The sequence below is a fragment of the Gossypium raimondii genome, chromosome 12 (assembly GCF_025698545.1).
Source record: "Gossypium raimondii isolate GPD5lz chromosome 12, ASM2569854v1, whole genome shotgun sequence".
Taxonomy (NCBI): domain Eukaryota; kingdom Viridiplantae; phylum Streptophyta; class Magnoliopsida; order Malvales; family Malvaceae; genus Gossypium; species Gossypium raimondii.
Window position 1 is genome coordinate 15,796,516 of NC_068576.1, and position 22,296 is coordinate 15,818,811.

General features: G+C 33.2%; 2 protein-coding genes across 7 annotated transcripts; both read right to left on the reverse strand.

Annotated features, from left to right (window-relative positions):
• Positions 1 to 14,056: 14,056 nt before the first annotated feature.
• LOC105763409 (uncharacterized) lies at positions 14,057 to 17,577 on the reverse strand. 6 transcript variants are annotated; one of them, XR_001124195.2, is made up of 11 exons: positions 17,134 to 17,575; positions 16,882 to 17,026; positions 16,557 to 16,737; positions 16,208 to 16,466; positions 15,784 to 15,872; positions 15,467 to 15,643; positions 15,277 to 15,362; positions 15,065 to 15,149; positions 14,683 to 14,777; positions 14,268 to 14,525; positions 14,057 to 14,164 (listed from the first exon to the last, which is right to left on the reverse strand). XR_001124195.2 is itself a non-coding variant. In XM_012581643.2 (10 exons), the coding sequence occupies exons 1-10, from the start codon at positions 17,345 to 17,347 to the stop codon at positions 14,471 to 14,473; spliced, it is 1,374 nt and encodes a 457-aa protein (XP_012437097.1). In that variant the 5' UTR covers positions 17,348 to 17,577; the 3' UTR covers positions 14,057 to 14,470. The 6 variants fall into 6 exon arrangements, 5 of the variants coding, with proteins under 5 accessions (XP_012437097.1, XP_012437096.1, XP_012437099.1 ...); XM_012581643.2 differs by having other exon boundaries at positions 14,057 to 14,525; positions 16,569 to 16,737; positions 17,134 to 17,577; XM_012581642.2 differs by having other exon boundaries at positions 14,057 to 14,525.
• A 1,012-nt stretch (positions 17,578 to 18,589) lies between these two features.
• LOC105763410 (acyl-CoA-binding domain-containing protein 3) lies at positions 18,590 to 20,975 on the reverse strand. The gene is made up of 5 exons (XM_012581647.2): positions 20,243 to 20,975; positions 19,790 to 19,895; positions 19,591 to 19,691; positions 19,380 to 19,454; positions 18,590 to 18,997 (listed from the first exon to the last, which is right to left on the reverse strand). The coding sequence occupies exons 1-4, from the start codon at positions 20,869 to 20,871 to the stop codon at positions 19,385 to 19,387; spliced, it is 906 nt and encodes a 301-aa protein (XP_012437101.1). The 5' UTR covers positions 20,872 to 20,975; the 3' UTR covers positions 18,590 to 18,997; positions 19,380 to 19,384.
• Positions 20,976 to 22,296: the final 1,321 nt, after the last annotated feature.

The following is a 22,296-nucleotide window of genomic DNA, read 5'->3' on the forward strand; positions in this document are numbered from 1 at the left end:
CCCAAGGTGAGAAACTAGGTCGATCAAAACCTCTATCTGTCAATTCTTGCAGCTATACTTTCAACTCTTTCAACTCAGTAGGAGCCATTTTGTAAAGTGCTATCGATATCGGTGATGTCTCCGGTACTAAATCAAAAGCAAACTCAACCTCTCTGATTGGCGGTAATCCAGGTAACTCCTCTAGAAAAACATCAGAATACTCACAAACCACTGGGACTGATTCAAGCTTCAACTCAGATACTTTAGAATCCAGTACATAAAAAAGGTAAGCATTGTAACCTTTTCTCACACATTTCTGTGCCGAGAGAGCTGAAATAACAATAGGTAATCCACTCAAACTATCTTATTCAATTTGAAATGTCTCACCATTCTGACATTTCAATATAATAAGCTTTCTTCTACAGTTCATAACAGCAACGTGAAGAGTCAACCAATCCATGCCCAAAATCACTTCAAATTCATCAAATGGTAATAACATCAAATCAGTCGAAAAACTGTAACCTCGAATCATCAACAGACAGTTCTTACAAACTTTATCAACTAATACATGCTAACCTAAGGGGTTTGACACATTAACCACAAATTTAGTGGACTCGACAGGTAATTTCTTACTAGATACTAAATTCGTTCATACATATGAATGTGTTGATCCCGGATCAATAAAAATAATAACATCATTGTTAAAGATAGAAAAAGTACCCGTAATAACATCTGGCGCAGAAACTTCCTCTCGTGCGCGAATACCATAAGCCCTAGCTGGTGCACATGCTTCAGATCTTATAGTAGAGTCTTTTGTTTGACAACGGCTACTACTCACATTTCCAGGGTTACGAGGTGGTCTACCCCTCGTGGCAGTGTTACTGGGTTGAATATTCTAAACCTTTTCTTTCTCAGATATTTCAAGGCAATCACAAATAAAATGCTTAAATGAACCACATTTGAAGCACACTATGTCTTTTACTCTGCACTCGCCAAAATATCGATGTCTACACCGTTGACAATCAAGTTTATTATGTTTAACGCTACCTATGCTAGCCACAAACGTAGCTTGCATCTTGGAACCTGCATAGTGTTTGCCTCAGTCTCTATCGGGGTAACCCACTGAAGCAATCGAATGATTATGGAATTCTTTTGATCTATTCGACTGTGACTGATAAGACTTTCTTGTCAACCTTTTTCTTGAATCTATGGCTTCAAAATTAGCTTTTCTCTTTTCTTTGATAAGCTCTTCGACTTTATGTGCTCTGTCATCTAAAACAATGAATTCTTTCAGCTTGAGAATCCCAACTAAAGTTAATATCCTCATTTAATCCGTCTTCAAACCTTTTACACATTTCAGTCTTGGTCAAAATGCACTCCTTGGCATATTTACTCAATCGGACAAACTCTCTTTCATACTTTAAAACTATCATACGGCCCTGCTTGAGTTCAAGAAATTCTTTACGTTTCTGGTCTAGAAATCTTTGACTAATATATTTCTTTCAGAACTCGGTTTGAAAGAATTCCCATGTGATCCCCTCTCTCAGCACTACAGAAATAAATGTGTTCCACCATTGGTATACTGAATCTTTTAGTAGAGATACTGCACATTTTACACATTCAGCTGGTGTACAAGATAACTCGTTAAAAACTCGGATAGTATTCTCTAACCAAAACTCAACTCTCTCAGGATCATCTCAACTATAGCATGAAATTCTTCAACTCCATATTTGCAAATTTTGTTGACTGGTGGCTTATTAACTCGCACTATTTCCACACCTTGAGGAACAACAGGAACCGATTGGGGAACAAGTGAGGTGGAAGTCATTCAGCCACTGGGTCCATTCGTACGAACTCGATAAAAAACTCACTTATCATTTGGAAGAAAGCTTCCTTATCTTCTCCTCTCTGACCCTCATATACGTGCCTCGAAACACTAGACGCTACTCCGTGAATGGATGCTTGTGGGTTACTGTTGACTTCATTGGAGTTGACTCAGTTGGATGTCATTACTATAAGAAAACATGTTATAAGACGGCCAGGAGATATCACACTATCACATGTTATATAATGGCATGTATAGCTAGACTCATACACGCTACGTTCAGTCCGAGAATTGACTAAACTGTACCTCTAATATCAATAATTGTAACCCCCTAAACTTGTATCTATACCGAAATAGGGTTACGAAGCATTACCAGAGTTTTTAATTTAAAACGAATAAAAATTCTAAACATTTTAATTCATGTTAATAATCATAGCAATTCCAATCAATAACACACAAATCGTCCCTAAAACGAGTCCTCGAGGCCTTAAAAGTACATTAGAAACAAGTCGAAACTAAATCGAAAACATATAGAATTTTTCAAAAAAAGATGAAAATTTTCAAACTGCAGGTGTCATATGACCAAGGGACCCACCCGTGTCTCAGGCCATGTGGCCATTCGAAGTAGGGACACACGGTCGTGTCCCAACCCATATTCGTACCCATGTAACTCATTGACTTAGGTCACACGGCCAAGCCACACGCTCGTGTTCCAGGTTGTGTGCTAGGCCGTGTAAAAGCCTGACTTGCAACCCTTTGAAAACAACAGGGGACAAACGCTGGTCTCTGCCCGTGTGGACAAATATAGGCCATTTTGCAAATCATGTTTCTCACCCATATGAGTATGTACCTACAACCAATATTGCACATATATACAAGCCATAATAAGGCACCAAAATCATGCATATTCTAGCTAATCAAACATGGTATATAAGCATACAACCAAGATGCCCAAAGGCACCTCAAATGACAACATTCAAACATGTATAACCATACACTCAAATTGGCCAAAATAACCGTCTAACTTCTAAATAAGTTTGCATCAATTCAAAACATTTGATTTACCCAACCATCACATACCATTAGGTATCAAATATGCCATTCCACAACTAATACCAAATAACCATAAAACTCCTACATAACAAGTACCAATTCACCACATTTCTAACAAATCACAAGACAATTTTTAACATTTATTTTAGGTTACCATTTCATCTTTAAACATTCAAACTTAACAAGCCAAAACTTCAACCAATTCAAGGCCATTTATATATATACCCAACTATGTTGTTACACCAACAAGATGTCAAAACACAAGCCAAATCAAATAGCCATTTTAACAACCAAAATACCTATACATGCCACTATAACCAAACTTAAAAACATCCAAAAGTACCAATATAGCCGATAGATAGTGTGATAGATCTCCGATGACTTTCTAACCTAAACGAGCTTCCGATAACTACAAAACACAGAAACTACAAAACACAGAAAAGTAAACACAGAGTAAGCATGTCATGCTTAGTAAGCTCATAACGAATATGGTTTAAGCTTGTCAATACATTATAAAATCACAAAGCATGTAAAAATCAATCCAACATGATAATAACTAATTCATAAATTTATATATATACTTTTATGCTTTTCATTACCACAAAGGTACACATTTCCTACCTTCCATCATAATAATGTAAATTACATTGAAAGCTCTAACCGAAGCTCGCACGAGGTAATAATACGATGGTTGACACATCCCTTTTCTTTATTCGACAGTGGAGGCTATCCCTTTTCATAATTTAATAACCGAAGCTATCTCTTTTCATAATTTGATGGTCGTCACCATCCCTTTTCATTGTTCGACAGTCGTCACCATCCCTTTTTATAATTTGATAACCAAAGCCATCCCTTTTCATAGTTTGATGATCGTCACCATCCATTTCCATAATTGATGGTCATCACCACTCCTTTTCATAATCGGTAGCCAAAGCTATCCTTTTTCGTAGTCGATAGGCGAAGCTATCCCATTTCACCCTCAATGAATGTCGCTGGACTTTTCCATCAAGCACAACTTAATATTATGTAATAATAGAAATTAAATCTTAATCAAAAACATTATTTAAACCTACGAACTTACCTCGACGATAAAAGTAGAAAATGAAGTCGACTAATCCGAAGCTTTTTCTTTGCCTCGATCTAGGGCCGTACGTGGTTTATCTTGATCTAAATGAATAAATTCATATCAATTCAATAATCATTCTATTCAATTTAACCCAAATTCATATTTTTGCAAAATTACAATTTTGCCCCTACACTTTTGATTTCTTTTCAATTTAGTCCTTAAGCTTGTAAAATGCAATTCATGCAATTTCACCCTATCCAAGCCTAGCTAAATATATTACAAGCTTATAGCAGCCCATACCTTTCTTTAATTCACAAATTACACCATGAATATTTCACATTTTTCAATTTAATCCCTATTTGACAATTTCATCAAAAATCACTTAACCAAAGTTGTTTATCTAATAAGAACTAATCATTTTCTTCCAAAAATCATCAAAACTCATACACATACATTAATGGTAAAACCATAACACCTTAACAGTTTCACAAATTAGTCCCCAAGCTAGCTAAATTAAGCTACAACATTCCCGAAAATATAGAAATCATCAAAAACAAAACAAAGATACATACCATCCACCCCAAATGAGATAGGTTTATTGCTCAAGCTCTCATGGATGCTTTTACTTTGAAATTTAGGTGGTGTTTTAAGTTTAGGAAGATGGTGTTTTAATTTTGTTTTATTTAGTTGTCATTTATTTACCAAATTACAAATACAACCTTTAAAAAAATATAGAATTTCACTTATGTCAAGACAACACATTCCACTATCAATATTTATGGTCTAATTACCACATCAGGACACATAATTTAAGGTTCTGTAGTTATTAAATGCCTTTAGCTACTAGAACTCAAATTTACACTTTACGCGATTTAGTCCTTTTATCAAATTAAGCATGCAAATGGTAAAATTTCTTAACAAAATTTTTATACGGTACTACTATCATATTTTAGACAATAAAATAATTATTTTAATATCAAATTCTTTGTCTCGAAACCACCATTCTGATTTTACTAAAAACGGGCTGTTACATTTGTGAACTTGATCAAACTCTTTGTGAACTTGATCAAACTTTGTGAAGATTCAACATTCTATTCAATACAAATCAAGCTTCTTCTAAACTTTATATTCCTGAATTTTTATTCATGACTATCTTACATATCAAGTTTATACTGTGTATGAGATCCATAAGAAACTAATCCTCCTATGGGGATTAACAAGTGGTAGCATGATTAATTAATTGTTTTGTAAGGTTTTCTTAGCGGAATAGCTATTCAAGAAATGAAGAATTTAAAACCTAGGCTTGATGACCCTAAAAAGTCATCAAGGTGGGAATTAACCCAAAATTAGTATGGCTTATCCGTGAACACCTTAACCCTGAACTAGTTTGGACTGTGAGGTCGAGAGATATGTAGTTCTTGTCGACTCGTTATTCTAGTAGAAGATCGGAATATCCTGCTAGGATATCGACTAGTTGATTGAACAAGAAGCCTGAAGCAATAGTTGATTATGACTACTGAAGCGAGCTAATCACCCATGCTCAAATTTGATAAATTCTACTATTTGATTTCCTACTATTTATTTATTTACGTTCTTTTATTATTATAAAAAATCCCAAGAACCTTTCTTTATATTTCTTTGTAATATAATCTATCTAAAGTACTAATTAGACCTATTTATGCTTAGGTTAGAGTTAACTTAGTGCTCGTCTTCCTTGTGTACGATTCTCGAAGTACTCACCTACTCTGTTATAACTATATTACAATCTGACATGTATACTTGCGGAAATTGCCTTTTAATATATTTTGTATAGGATTTTTACCCTGGACATTGGTACGTCTAGAAGCGGTCATAATGGCATTTCTGCTGAGGTACTAACCTCTTGAGACTGTAGGTCATTATTATTTACAACCATATAACTTCTCCAGTGACCCCTTTGACTCCGAGGACCAGAACCCTTGGCCCTCCCTCCTGACGCCAATGCAATCCTAGACATAATGATATAGAAGTGAGAAGAAAGTAAAATAAAATAAAGGATTACCTAGAAAATAAGGAGATGCTTACAAAAGAAGAGCAATTCCTGTAAAGGAATTGAAGAAAGAAGAAAGGAATGGAAGAAAGAAGATTTGGGGTTCTAAAGGAAACTCAAACGACAAGGAATTTTGGGGGGGATTGGTTTTAGATGAAAGGGTTTTTTTTCCCTTTAGGTCTTAATTTAAATAACCAAGCGTCTAAGAGAAGCTTGGATTCAAAAATTAATAAACTGTTCAAGTCCCCAAACCTGCTTTTGACACCTGTCAATCAGGGGAAAGGTTTTTCCTAAACCCCTCGATAACCAAAAAATGGGAAGATTTAGCAGTGAAAGTCGTCGTCAAGTATCCGTCAATAAGGTGTATGCTAGTATAGAATCTATTAAGTAACTTTTTCTTTGGGAACATTCTAACAACAGGTGTAAGCTAGAGGCTCCGTCAAGATAATAGTAAGGTTAACCTTAAACCCGTTACCCGCTACAGATGGAGTATGGGTAGACTCGTTATTCAGGCAGGACGGGTTAAAGGAAAATTTGAGATAATGGTTAACACTTAAACAACAACGATGCATGGTGGAGTTCACTTATAGAGCTAGTCATGAGAGGAAATTTTGAAGAATAAATTTTCTTTGGGTGGGGGAGTTTTTACACCCTGTTTTCTCTTATGTACCGAAATTAAAGGAAAGCTAGGACTAAATTGAATAGATTGAAAAATTGGCAAATTTTATTAGAAAATTCAAAAATTTTAATGGCTGAGTTGTGAATAGTTGGATTTTAATTATAGATCAGTTAGATTGAAATTGACTGGCTCCTTAGTGGGAGAAAAAAAAATTAGCAATGGATGGCTACAATGGACAAAGGAGACCGTGCAAAAATTAGGATATATATGTGTATTGAGAGGAAAGAATTCTCCTAGTTTAAATGGTAATCTCCCTCTCATCTGTAACGTTTTCTTCAATTTCTCCGAAAAAGAAGCTCAAGAAAGCTTTGCATGAGGTAGTAAATGTGAGATTCGAGTCTAGGAAGTAGAGGATTTTATAAGTTGGTAAACCCTTAAGCCTTCATACATTAATAGATTAATAGAATAAGAATTCTCGAAATTTTTCTTTATAATTATGATTTTTTTTGTTTTTAAGGTTTGAATACCTTCAATTTAATCGATAAATGGTTTATAACACCCCTCACCCTCCTCCATCGCCGAAAATGAGTTACGAAATGTTACAACAATTAACAGAACAATTACATGCGACTTTAATTCAAGAATTCCTTTAAACATTCAATTAATCATGCTTTGCGAACAAAATCAGGTTTAAATTGAGCTTGTGAAAGCTCTAAAATCTATTTGGAATCCAACAGGGACTAAATTGAAACAAATAGAAACTATGGCAAGTAGCTCACAATCAAACATGACAATTTTTATCATATCAATCATTCAATATAATATATATATAGTCATATCTAAGCCTCAGACGAGCTTATGTGAGCTCTAGAATGAACCCGAAAACAAACAGGGAACAAATTGTAATATTTTTAAAAGTTAAAGACAAATATGCAAAACAAGGGTCACACGATTTCATCTCCAAGCCGTGTAACTCACAGTGCCTATGTGGCAACTCCAAAATAAACTACAGTAGTCAGACGGCCTATCGCACGACCATGTCATAACCCATGTGTCTCGCATGGTTATGTCTCAGCTCATCTGCAAATGTCACACAACCGTGTAGTTAAACCATGTAACAATCTGTAATCGTGTGGACTATATTGAAAGAATTTTTCACAAAGCACACGGTTGTGCCTCTGGACCGTGTACCTCACACGGTTGTGTGGCAGACTATGTGGTACAAAGGAAACTAGACTATTTGACCTATTTTTCAAGCCAACCATTCCAACACTTCAAAACATACTTAATGCATTTTCAATACATGTTTAAAAAATTCAAATTTTCATACCAAAACATACCAAATCTTTCCAATTCAAGGTGCCCATTTATACATCATCAAATATAACCTTTGTTTTATCTAAATAGTCCATCTATATGTTTCAAACATAATTTACTGAAGTGTCGGTTTGCACCAATTAAACATCTTACTTATATACATTCATTAGCAATTGAAGCATTCAACTCATCATTATACATCATCATATTCTCATACCATAATCAAATTTACTACATTTGCCAAATCATCCCACACTCAAAATTTTTCCATTCGTGACTTCATTTGCAACTTGTCACCATACATCATACACATTTAATGTATAACATGCATACTTCCAAAATCAACCATCATCTAAATTCAAGATCAAATACATCCAAACAATAACTTATACAATACGACCCATATATACATGCCACTTAACTAGGTCAGGAACAATAGAAAATATACTGAATCAAGGTTGGATAGTGTAAGCTCTAAGTTGATCTGATCGACGCATTCCGCGATAAGACCTAAACAGAGAAAGGAAAAACAAAACATAAGCATTAATAATGCTTAGTAAGTTCATATGAATTTCATTTGACCTACCTCGATAAATTTACAATTAAATTATAAAAATATTATGTAACAAGATATCATTTGGCATCCTGTTACATCCACAAGTACATCACTTAACACTTCTAGAAGTTAATACATTATATTACACAAGCTTATAATATAATTAGAGAAAGGGAAAATCAAAATCAAATTAATGGGTAAAAGGAAGTAAAAAAAATGGAGTAAATTAGAGAGATCTAACACCCAAAAAGCTAAAAGCAAATCTTTTAATTTCTTATACTTTATCACCTGCCAAAAAACATCATGGGTTTTTTTATTATTTATTTTCTTAAAGTAAAGAAATGAGTCGACGATGAAAACGAAGTTGAAAATGGTGAAAGATTTGGGGAAAAGAAGTGGAGGGAAGCTTGAAAATGGTGAAGAGAAGGAAAGGAGGTTAGGCGGGTAGAAACATTAAGAAATATGTTGAAGGATAAATCTCAAAATTATACATGAACTTTTATTTAATGTGCAATTTGCTATATGAGCTTTTATTTGGTGCAATTATACAAATAAAGTTTTGATTGTTGTTCAAGTGTATACATGAAATTTTAATTTTGATTCAATCATACACATTAAATGAAATAAAGACATCGATTTATTTTTATATTGGATAAATAAAAATATTTGTGTACATAATATATAAACATAAGATGATGTTATATCAATAATTATGTTAATAATTTGTGAGAATTTGACTAAATCAAAATTTCATATATAAATTTGCACAAAATCAAAGTTTATATATAAAGTTGCACATTGAATCAAAGTTCATGTATAGTTTTGAGATTTATCCCAAAATTAAACGTTATTAATGTATTTTAATTAATAAATTAAAAATAATTTAAATTAATTGTTTTTTAATACACATGTCAAATTTTGATTGATTATTTTAATACACTTGGCATGAAAGGATTGGTTGGATTGGTAAAAATTTACGGTGTTAGTCAGGTACCTAAAAAAAGTACCAAGTTGGTTTATGATTTCGAAGTTTAGGTATAAGTTAGGTCCAAAAAAAATGTTTAGCTACCAAGTTGGTATAAGTTGCCAAGTTCAGGTACCTCTGTAAATATTAACTCAATTGAAATTTTACAATTCTTTGCTTCATTGCTAGTTTACTTTGTTCATAACCTTATATCTCAAGTGTTTTAATTGTTTTCATCCTCATATTTTAAGGAATAAAAAATAAAACGGTTTAGATTTTGATTTTCAATATTAATTTTGTTCTTATTAATTTATTTAGAAGGTTTGTGGAGCAAAGCACATAAAGAGAAGGCTTGACTCATCATTGAACCATGACTTAATGCCACATGGAGAATTTGGAAATGGTTTTATTTCTATTCTTACCTTTGAGGGTTTTTTATCGCAATGATAAGATTATATACATATAGAAGATTACTTTGTCGAGAGAAATCTATGAAATATTGTTTGTCGAGAGCCAATAGACTCTAACATATACGGAATTGTCTTAAGGTTGTCTTCCAACTTTACTAGAGCTTTAGCAAATTCACATAATGAAAGAACTTCACCTACTATAAAAATTTAAGAGTTTGTACATGGTGTGAACACATGCCCCATGACATATGGGGCATTGATGTCTTTGGTTATGACGATTCGATTTCCAATTATGTTAGAAAATACGATTTTGGAACCTTGTTTCTGTAAATTGAGTCCGTAAATTATAAATAGGGATATTTACAAAGTTAATATATAGATATATTGAAATTAGATAAAGTAATTTAGCCAAAAATGTAATTAAAAATCCCCAATGACTAAATTGTAAAAATTCAATAGATATAGAATTTTAATTAAAAAAGGCTTGGGACTTAGGTAGTAGTTATCCAAAGGAATAAAATGGTTAATAAACCATTTTAAATGGTGGATAGTGGATGATGATGTTGGATGTTATTATGCTTAATTAATTGATGATTAAAGTATAATAAATTAATATTTAACTAATTATACTAGATTAATTAAGCCATAATCCTACTATATAAGTAAATTGATAGTGGATAAAAGATGAGAAATGTCTTCATCTTCTTCATTAAGCCACCGTCCACCAATGTAGCTAAAGAAAAGAAAGCTTTGAAACCCTTATGATATCCGGCCAACTTTACAAGTCCCTAGCAATTTTTCTTTGATATTTATAGAAATTGAATCATGGGAGCTTGATTTAGCTAGCCCATGTATCAATTTGTTCAATTGGTGAAATTTTAATAAGTTATCATTGTTGAGAAATTGAATAATTAGGCTTGAAATTGATAGAAATTAAACTTATATTGTAAAAAGAACTAAATTATAAAGCTTAAGAAGTTTTATTATTAGCTTTGTTACATTAGGGACCAAATTGAATAAAATGAAAAATGATCATAAAATTATGCTAGGAATAAAAAGTATAGGGTCCCTAATGAGTAAATGTGAAATAGGATTTTAATTTGCTTGAATTTGAATTTGAATTGATGGAAATTGATATTTTTCATTCTGTTTGTTATCATACGTAGCTAACGTCGACGCTAAGCGAGAGGAAAAGAAAAGCAAAAGTTATCGACGAGTGACTCGAAATCCCAATTTGTACTTTTATGATTCAAGATCGTTTAATTTGCTTGCTTATACATGTTAATTGAATAGTTGAATATCAAGGTTATTACATGGTGATAGTATGAATTGTTTTGATTGAGTTTGGTATGGAATATTGAGATAGTGGACTAAAATGAATAAAATGGAAAATAACATTAATTAATTGGAATGTGATGTGAAATGGAAATTGGATGGAAATATGTTATATGACATGAGATATAATGTGTATTGATAATTAATTGGGTTGTTATTATGATTGTGATAGAGAATTGATATATGTATTGAACTGTAAAATGAAATTGAACATTGGTACCCTATTAACTAGTCGAGCTGAGTCAGATATAATTGGCATGCCATAGGATTGGATTGTGTATCGGTTTATGTGCTTATGAGCCAAGATGCAATCTGTGTGCCAGAATGCGCTTCGTGCTCCACTATGCACTATATGTTACAGTTTCCCCTACTTCGTTTTATCCAATGGTGTGTTAGTTGGACGATCCATGTATTCGTCCAAATTCAAGTCAAGTTAATATGGATTATAAATTGTAAGTTTGATAAATGATACTGAATGAAATCATATGATGATATGGAATCAGATGTGTATATATGTGAATTGTGATAGAGAAAGCATATAACCTATTATGCAAATCAATTGAAAACGAGTCTTAAGGGGCGAAATGAATGTCAATAAGTCAATCGACTCTAGGAATGGATTTGAATGGTAAGTTGAGAAGGTAAATGATGTTGATGAAATATGGAATTGGTTGGCATGATGTTAAAAACATGTATAATGTGTATTTGATTCATGATTTAATATTGGATGCTAGTAATTCATAAGGAATGGAACTTAACAACTAGTATGTGTAGATTACATCTCTAGCAAATATTGAAAGAATCAAATTGTTATTTGTCATATATGTACTCACTTATATCTATGATATGAAATGTGTTGGTTTGATGAGATATAACTTGATAAACAATGAAATTATACTCAATATGATTATGTACAAATGTTTATGTTATGCTATGTTATCTTGAATCATGAAAGTATCGTTGAGCTTTACGCTCAGCATACGTTTTGTTAATTTCGTGCACAAGTACAGGTATTTCTCAAAGTCTCAGAAGGTGAATTCAACATTCGGATAGCAGATTTCGACTCAACTAAGTTTGTATAGCTTTTTTTGTTCTGTTAATGGTATGTACCTAAGATTATCTAGTTTCAAATTGTAAATGGTCAATTTTGGGAAATGATGTTGTGAATGAAATGAAATGGTTAATGCTTATGTATGGTAAAGGTGTTAATGACTCTAAAATGGTATGTTGGGTATGTCTATTTGTGTTGAATGGTTGATTGGGGCCTTGAGGCCAAACATTGTTGTCATATGTTAGGTTGAATCAAAAGAAATTGGGAACTTAGTGGACTACTGAGGAAGTCGCGACTTCACTTCTTGAATGTCACGACGTCAACCCTCCTCGTCGCGGCGTCCCCTGTTTGAAGTTGCGAAGCCAGCTCTATATTATTTTGAAAACTTTACATTTTGGTCCTCAGGTTGGGAAGCTTGCTTACTGTCTTCAAGGTCGCAACACCGAGCCCTGAAAGTTGCAACACCAGCCTAGAAAGCTTTGACAAGGTTGCAGTTTAGTCCTCGTTCAACCTCGAGATGGCATAAGCTTTCATATGCTCATAAATGACCCGAAAATAATATATATCATGTTTTATGCATGTAATACTCGTATCTAAATGTCTAATGATGGAATTTGAATATAATTTATCGTCATTTCTCCAGCAACAATTGTGGCATCTTGTAGCTCAAACTTGGTAATCAAGTCAGGTATGGGGTATTACATTGGTTAAGTGCAAAATTTTGTTAGATTAGTTAACTTTCTTGAGGTTTTCTTAAAATTAGCTTGGGATATGATATGATTGATGGTTTCATGTTTCAGGCTTCAACGTGTTATGCTATGGGGTAGGGCAGAAATGTATTTGATATTTGAGCGATATGGCCTCCAAAAAAGCCAAAAGGTAGGCTACGTTTTCTTCGTTTGCTGAGTCTTTTTTATTGTGAATGGTAACGTAGGCATAGCTAATCAAATTATTTGATATTCTATTGGTATAACTTAAAAAAAAATAAAATAATGTGATAAATTTGGAGAAGGTTGCTACATTCTTGGTGTACTTATCATATGTTGAGGAAGGAGGGAAGCTACATTTCCATTTGACGAATAAACTTGAAGACTTGTGAAAATCAAATATTAATGTTTAAGGGTCTGCTTGTATTTTATCCTTCTAGTAAAAGAATAGACAAATTGATCTTTGTATATTAGATCAAAGAGCAAACCAATCCTATTAAAAATTTCTATCCATTTCTATTGTAAAAATTTGACCCGTACATACACGTCAACATAAAATACACATGGCACATTACATCACTATTTGGTTATTCCGTCAATCACACCAATTTTTGATCGTACAAACGAATGAAATTTTTACCAAAAATGACCAATTTGCCGCAGAAAATAGCTTGCTCATTTTTTAAATAGAGAGGACAAAATACAATCCGATTTCTAGTAGAAAGGCTTCTATAGTACTTTTACCGCATAATGGGTTGAAAATAGATGGAAATTATGATTTTAAGAAATCTATTGGACTGAAAGTGAGATGGACTTCTATTTTACTCCTTGTTTCCAAACAGTTCAATCAATAATGTCAGTGTTTTCTTCTCTCTTTAGTTTCAGTTTAATATTCATGGCTTAAACAACAATAACGTTGGTTTTTTTATCATTATGAAACAACATAAGTGGTTGGTGGTTGGTTTTGCAGACATCTGTTCATGGGAGTTGTCCTGTTATCAAAGTAGCAAAAGGGGTGGCTACAAAGTGGATCAGGGATCAACCAGATTTCTAGACTTCCTGTCTATATGATAGCAAATAGGTTCCTGATTCACCAGTCTTTGATATATATTTGGATATGAGTATGGATAACATAAGAGACACAGTGGATCAAACAATGCTTTCTCATTTTCAATTCTACAAAAGGAATCTGTCAGCCATAAGCCGAAGCCAAGAGCTTCTTATCTTCCTAATCTAAACAAAAAGAAAAAACCCTGCAAAAAGATTTGATTCTCAATGAACATTTCGAGCGAGCCCGAGGCAATTGCAACTCTATAAACATAAATTCCTACAAAAAAGAAACACAAATAGACTCACCGCTGCATTTATCCAGTTTTAAGCTGCCATCCTCTTATCATTCCCAGCTGAACTTGCGGAGCAGAACAAACTTGCTTGTAAAACGTGTTCGCTTTAATTGGATAAAACTTGCAAGGGAATTCAACGGCCATTGATGTCAGCTGACTATCTCTTTGCTTGTATTTCTCAGTAGACATCTTGGGAGGTTATCACTATAAACTTACTTAATCCTTGAAAGTTGAAATAGGTTCTTCCTTCATATCCCCTTTGAATGCCTCCCTGCATGTGGTAATTTGAAGCTTGAGGATACTTTATGTTTTATCCTTCAGTTCAATCAGTGACTAATAACAGACTCCAAGATACCGTCAACGCTGGCTAAAATTGGGAATTGAAAAATCATAATTTGTGCCAGTTTTGATATGGTTGCTTTCCGCACCGTTTCAAAACATACATGCACCCAGCCGCCATGAATAACCCAACTGCAGCAAACGCTATCATTGTTGAGTTCTCAATGGTCCTATAATAGCCTCTCTGCAACATGAAGAAGCTGGCCAGTAAGTTCATCAGAAAAAAAAAAATAGAATTATATATCATACAACAAATTCTACCACAAGATTCATTGAGCAGAAGAATAAATTCATTTTTCCTACACTCAAGTGCTCAGGGAAAATACAATGCCTTCAGTCATTCTTAACCAATTCATAGCAGCAGCAGATGAAAGGAGACAGAAGAGATATATCTTGTTTCATACAAGAAGAGAAAAAAGAGCACACATGCATGCAGATGTTAATTGGTGCATAAATCAGCCAGGGACACACCTGCATGAGAACAAACAAAATTGCTGCATTTGCAGGAGCCAGAGAAAGGCTTATCATTCCTCCACGCAACTCATTTGGCACATACCTATAACATGATTACAGCAAAGTGATCTAAAACTAATTTCTACGAATAAAAGGGGCACTAAGAAAGAAAGGAAAAGGGAAAAAAAAGGACTTCCTAAAAACTTGAAAAAGAAAAAGGTGCAGCATACATGGTTCTCAATCTTGCAAGCAAAGGCAGAATTAGGCCAATGCAGGCATGGTATAAAGAAAACTGTGTGACGAGAACTCCAATTTCCTGCAATTCAGATCACATAACTCTGAGACCATGAATGTAATAAAAAACAAGGCGCCCTAACTTATACATCTACAAATACATACAGAGAGACAATACGAACTTACCTCGTAATCATAAGCTATTATAGATAAAAGAAGAGCCTGTACGACAAATGCACATGTTAAGCAATCCTCAGTTCGAAGAGAAGCATTAATAAGCCAAGGAAACACTGTGCTTCCTAACATCCTTGCTCCCAGCAAGCATGGATATATCAACCCTAGAAAAGCTTCTCGACCATCAGCCTAACATATAAAAATCACCTTCAAATGGAATACTTCAAAGAAATCAAGCTTCCAAGATGATAATTTGGAAACCTAAAGGGAATAAACAGAAAAACTGAAAAAAACTAATCACATGTCGTCAACAATAGATATGATCTTACCACCAGTGTTGGGGCCCAAAGAATCCAGAAAGCTGCAATGGAGAAATGAAGGCAAGCTTGTGCACACGCTAGTAGCCATATCCTTCTATCTGCAGAACACAAGCACTTTATAACATTTTCTCTTTTTTTTGGTAAGATAGGAACACTAAGAATCAAAGGTAGGATCTTCTGCAAAACCCAGACATACAACCACGTAGAACTCATTAGCGAAAACAGATAAACCCCAATCTACCTTAGATGAGTGCATGTATTTGATGATGTGACACACATTTATTACTTTTAGCTTTAAATGTTCAATTACAAATAGGCTAATCTCAAAACGCTGCTAAAATGGTCATTTTAGAAAGTTCTGCCCTTAAGAGTTCGTTTCCATCCATGAATAAGAAAAAAGAAAAAAGAACTAATGAAACTAAAAAATTCTTACCACCAAGGATATACACTGAAAAGGACATCCTATAATCCTTAAATGTCATTATCTTCGTAGTTCCATCATAATGTCTGGACATGCAGGCGATGCCTAGTATCGCCAGTAAGGTGGCTGCAATGGAAGGAGATCCAATCCCTTTCTCCAAATTACCACCCACCATCCAATTACCAATCACTTGACTTCCAATCAAAGATGCGGACTCAAAAAAAGTCATCAACCAAAATGTTTCATTCAAAATATCTTGCCTATGACCCGGCTGCAAAAATAGAAAGAATGCATACCATCATGTTCAGAGTTTTCATTTGTTTCTTAGAAACCAGAGAATCACATTGAGAAAGAACTGAACCTTTGAGTCAACCTTGTCATGTTCAACAACAGCCCATGTCTCGAAACTGAAGGAAAATATTGATGTTGCCAAAGACAAACATAAATTTGCTACCCAAAAGCTAGGACTTGGTGCAACCATCTTCCATATCCCAACAATAAGGTGCAAGATAAAAAACACCAAACAAGTTTTCTTTCGACCTCTACATAAATAAAAATAAATAAAACTATCAAAATTTTCACAATTATACAACCCTTGATTAATCCATAGCTAACATTGGGTAATTCATAAAAAAAAATTTACTTAAAGTGATTAAATAAACATGAAAAGGTTTAGTTTTACTCACATTAAATCAGAGACAAGACCTAAGAGACTACCAACAAAAAGAGCAGCTCCAAATCCAATAAGCATAAACGTCACCGTATCTTCCTTACTTATCCCATAGTAAACCAGCTCAAACTCTCCGTACACCAACCACAATCCTTCCAATACTAGAAAAAAAAAAAGACGTAGAAATCAGATCAACTATCAGTTCTTTTTCCTTTTTTGCTTTAAATTAAAAAAAAAGTTTGAATTTTTTTAAAAACAAATAATGTACCGGATGCGAGGGAATAGAGAAGGAGAAAGTAAAGTTGGAAGCGGGGTGAAGAGGACGAGAAAGGGTGGTCGGAGAAAGCAGAAGACTTGGTGGTGGGAGCGTGTTTGGAGAGATAGAAAGGGAAGAGAGAAAGTAAGAGGAAAGATGAAAAGAAAATGAAAATGAACACGGCAGAACTTGGTTCCCAAATGAAGGTTTCGATCACGATCCCCATTTCGATCTCAGACGGAACCCAAGATTGGATCGGGATTTAAGATTAGGGGAGGAGATCCAAAGTTATTATCGGTAACGCATTTGATTTGGTTTGAGGCAACTGACAAGTGGAAACTGAGAAAGGAGAAGTGGGATTCGTTTCTCAAGTTTCAGGCGTACCCGTCGTTTTACTGTTACACTCAAAACGCTGCGTTTCAAATAACAACTTCTAAACCAAATATTTCTTAGCAAGCACATTTTTTGAAAAATAAAAATTTAGGATATTAACAATAAGAAATATATTATTGGTTTTTGTTATTGGATTTAAATGTGTATGAAAAAAAAAAAAGATATATGTTGCTTTAAAAAAATTATTTGGTACATTAATGGAGATTTTAGACTCCACAAGTATATTTAGGAGGTTAACAAGTATTTTATAAGAGTACATGTTAATTCTTTAAGTGTTTTATAAGTGTTTTAAGCAGAGCAGGTGGGGCAAGTAATCCACCTGCCCCGCCCTATATCCAATTTTCAAAGGAAAAAAATTCACTCCATTCAAAACAGATTGGTGCAAAATCCACTGAACGATTCGGGTTTGCCATCATTATGTGGATTAAAAAAAGTACACTATGTACCAAATACTCACCCTTAAAAAAAGGGTATTTTAATCCTTGTAGTTTGCAAATAATTTTGGATAATAGTTAATTCTTTTATTAGTCTTTGTAGTTTGCGAAAATTGTATATTTAGTCTTTCAAATTAATTTGGTCATTTTAGTCCTTAAACATTTTAAATTTTAAATTTTAAATTTCAACCCTCACTAAGCAATAACTATTAAATTCATTAAGTTCTACTATTTTCAAAATATGATGTAGCAAACATATTATTATATATGTAATGCCATGTCGATTGTTATTTCCACATTACTCACTAAAAATTTAATTAATGGAATAATTATTATCATTTGCATTAATATTGAAATTTTAAAATTCAAACTTTATAAGAATTTAGAATGATCCAAACTAAATCTACAATTATGCACATAGTACAAGACTAGTAATTAAATTTAAACAATAAGTTTAAATGCTTAAATTTTGGGTCAAGACTAAAATTTTAAATTTCAAAAAGTACAAAGTTAAAATTGATCAAATTAAAATATGTGAACTAAATCCATAACTTTCATAAAGTACAAGGACTAATAGTAAAATTTAACCTTTGAAAAGCCTTTGAAGAATTACATCATCATCATCATCATCATCATCATCATAATATAAGAGAACAATTCCATTAAGAATCATGGAAAAGGCTTCACAATCCCCTCAAACCAAAAATCACAAAGCTGAAAGCTGTACAAATGCAAATATGTATTGAGAGAAAAGAATGAACCAATGAATGACAAAAATCTGCCCTAAATGGGAATCAAGAATGAGGGTCTATGTTATTTGACAAATTTGTTAGTTCTTTTAGTCTTTATCAACAGTCTAATATATACTTTATATATATATATAACTAAGAAGCTCCTAATAATCTTGATCCAAACTCCTCCTTATCCATTGTTGTTTGTAGATGTAACTGAGATTTTTGAGATGATTCAAAGCACGTTGATGAATATCAAACTGGCAACAAAAAAACGATCCTCTGGATTTCGTGCTGAGTGCAGCTCAAATCACATAACTGTAATTCATAGAATTTATAAATTAGTCTTCTGCAAGTTGTTAAATCCTAGGGAAAAGATATTCTCAAGTTGCATTACTATAATATGCTTGCACCATCATCAAGTATTTAACATTTTTACAGTCATTTAGTTTCCTCAAAATTTCCAGATTTGACACATTTTGTTAGCATATCTTGCAAAGTGTAATTGTGTCAACACTTTTAAAGCATACCACTGTCAAACACATCGGCATATACCGGAGAATTGGTTTTAACAAAGGTGCATATTCAGAAATATGAAACTAAGATCCATAAAGAGATTAAGAACCATTCATGAAATTCCCCTATATGTTATTGAAACTATCAACATACAAAATAAAACAGAAACATGCAATGGCAATACCTTATTCATGGAGTATAGACAGCAGGTTTCATCCAGTCAATATTTTCAATGTTAGTCATTAACTCATTAGAAGTCCTGTAGGAGTAGTCAACAGTGAAAATAAGTCAAGCAATGAAAGAGAATTTAAGGCCTTAGTTCACTGCAGACATGCATGGAGCCGCAGGATTCTTGTCCCGAATGGAATCAAGTCCCAGATGAAAGTACTATTTACCTGTAATCCACATCTATAGCTTGGTTTACTGCGATTGTTTTGACATCCAAAGGTGGCTTGCTAGAGGCTTTGGCATCTACATAATCCTGTTTACCATCCCCCTGCAACATCAAAACAAGCAAGGAACATGAATGGGGAAATCCAAGTTTGCTTTAAGTGATCGGAAAACCGCACCGCAAGACGTGGGAAACCAACTTACACAAACGTCAGGTTGCATCCACCCAGGGATGCTTCTTGAAACTAGGGTGATATACAACTCCATAGCTGCTTCTAGACTCATATTACCAAGTTTTTTCCAGGCATTCCTGTAATGAAGAAAAATCAGTTTCTTCAATCATATGGAAGACGATTATCAAAGATAAAAAAGGGAAGGATCTAAGTTGAACCAACAAAGCAATTGGGAATCACTGTACTGTTTGAATCAATATATTTTTTTGCCCTACTTGTTCATATGGTTTTATTCTTTACATTTTCACTCTTCATCAAGTCAAGTCAATTCCATTCATCATTCTTCATGAAATTTCTATCAATCAAGTTCTTAAAACAGATACAGAAAGCACATTATTACACACAAATTAGATAGAGTTTTCTATTCCAAATTCAAGAGGAAGTAGAAAAATTAAAAACTAAAATTCAGAGGGGGGAATTTTACCACTTTGCACGAGCAGATAACTTGAATGGCATCGGCTGAGGCTCGTGGCAAGGCCCTTGAGTGGCAATCTTGTGAAGTCCATACAATTGCATCTTTAAATCATTGCCAAGTTTCAAATCTTGATCAGCATTACTTTTTTGCACCAAAAAACTCACCGCTGCACCAAAATCTTTCTCCAATTCGGTTCGTTCAATACCCTCCCAATCATCATCAGATGATGATGATGATGATGACCCCTCCAATAAGCAACCTCCTCCATTCTCTTTATCACACATCAAATCCTCAATCCCTTCTTCATCCTCTTTAGCTAGTTCAATCTCAGTGGTTTCACTAACAAAATTCTCTTCAGGTGAACTAATTCCTTCAACAGTTCCCTCTGTTTCTCTAATTAATTCTTCACTACCATTCGAAGACTCTTCATGGGTACCAATTTCTTCCACGGATTCACATAAAGCATCAACTTCTTCAACTTCATGTTTTACTGATTCAGTTTTGACTTCCGCATATAATCTCGACACGATCTCTAGATGTTGATCAATGATAGAAGAAAAGGAAAGAAGCTTAGCCAGAAGGAAGGAAATAACAAAAGAAAAAGAAATAGTAAACAAGAATTCAAGAAAAATTTCCATGGCTACCCAAAGAAAGAAAAACAAGAGAAGAGAAGGGATTGGTGGAAGTGGGAAGTTGAGAAGGAGAGCAAAGTATATATAGTGATATTATAAGGCAAAAGTGTCGGTCCATGGACTTTTGTAGGGGAAGAGTTTGAAGTTTAAAGAGGGAAAGCTATTTCGAAAAGGACTGTTCCGCTAACTGCGGTGTATGTGAAATAGTATATGTGGTTAAGGTATCCAATTATCTATCACTACCGAATATTTAGGTCTAATTGTGCCCCTACTCTCTTTACTCTTCAAGCTTTTGCAATTTAATTCCTCTACGTTTTCTTTTTCTACTAGGAATTTAGGGCTTATTTAATAATAACTGTTACAAAATTTTAAATCTCAATTGGCTATATGTTTTAAACCAATACCTTAAAAATTAAAATGTTAGGTATTAAAATTTAGCCACTATTTATTAACAATGTTATTGAACTTTTCAAATTAAATATTAAATTTAAGAAAATAAAAGCACGGGATTAAATCTTAAAATTTTAAAAAGTATAAGGACTTGGAGCCATAATTAAACTGAATATTTATTTTCTTTTTTTCTTTTGATCTTGTGGAGTCATATTAAAAAAAAATTACAGATTGAGTCTTAACTCGATTGACATCGGCATAATTGCTAGTACAAGAGGATGTAGGTTCGAGTACGCTAAATCGCATTATCCTTCTATTTAATTTAAGGGTTGATGAGGGTTGTGGATAATTTTAAGTATTGTATCAAAAAGAACAGATATGGTAACAACCTATCAAAAATATATTAAAATTATTTAATAGTCTATTTTCTAAGATTATAATTAAATAAAATATTTTTACTATTTGAATAATGACCGGACTCTAATAAAGTTTAATTGACAACAATCATAAATGAAAATTTATTTGAAAGGTAGTGTTTTGATTTTATTTTATTTTTCCCTTTCTTAAGATTCGTTTGATTTTAAAAAATGGAATTGGATTCGATGTTAGTTTTATACGTTAAAAATTATAATAATTTGAATCTAATTGAATTTTTATATGTTTTATTTCAATTTTGATTTTTATAATATAAAATAAATATTCTACTTCTAATTTAATAAATGATTTCTATAAAATTACATTTTTTTAAAATATTATTTCAAAATTGATAAATTAAACGGATCTATAGCAATAAAATTGAATTCAAGTTAACTTAGTTATCTATGACATTCAATTTTATTTAATCGGATTTTCTTTTTGAATTATGATAATAGGACAAAACTCGAATAACCAACGTAACTTGAACTCAAATCACACCTCGAGCGGCAGACACATTTAATCATCAAGTCATCACATAGGGTTCATTTAATCATATTTTCTAAATCAAACCAAATTTTGAAAAACTCTTAATCACAATAGGAAAAAAGGAAAAGAAAAAATTTG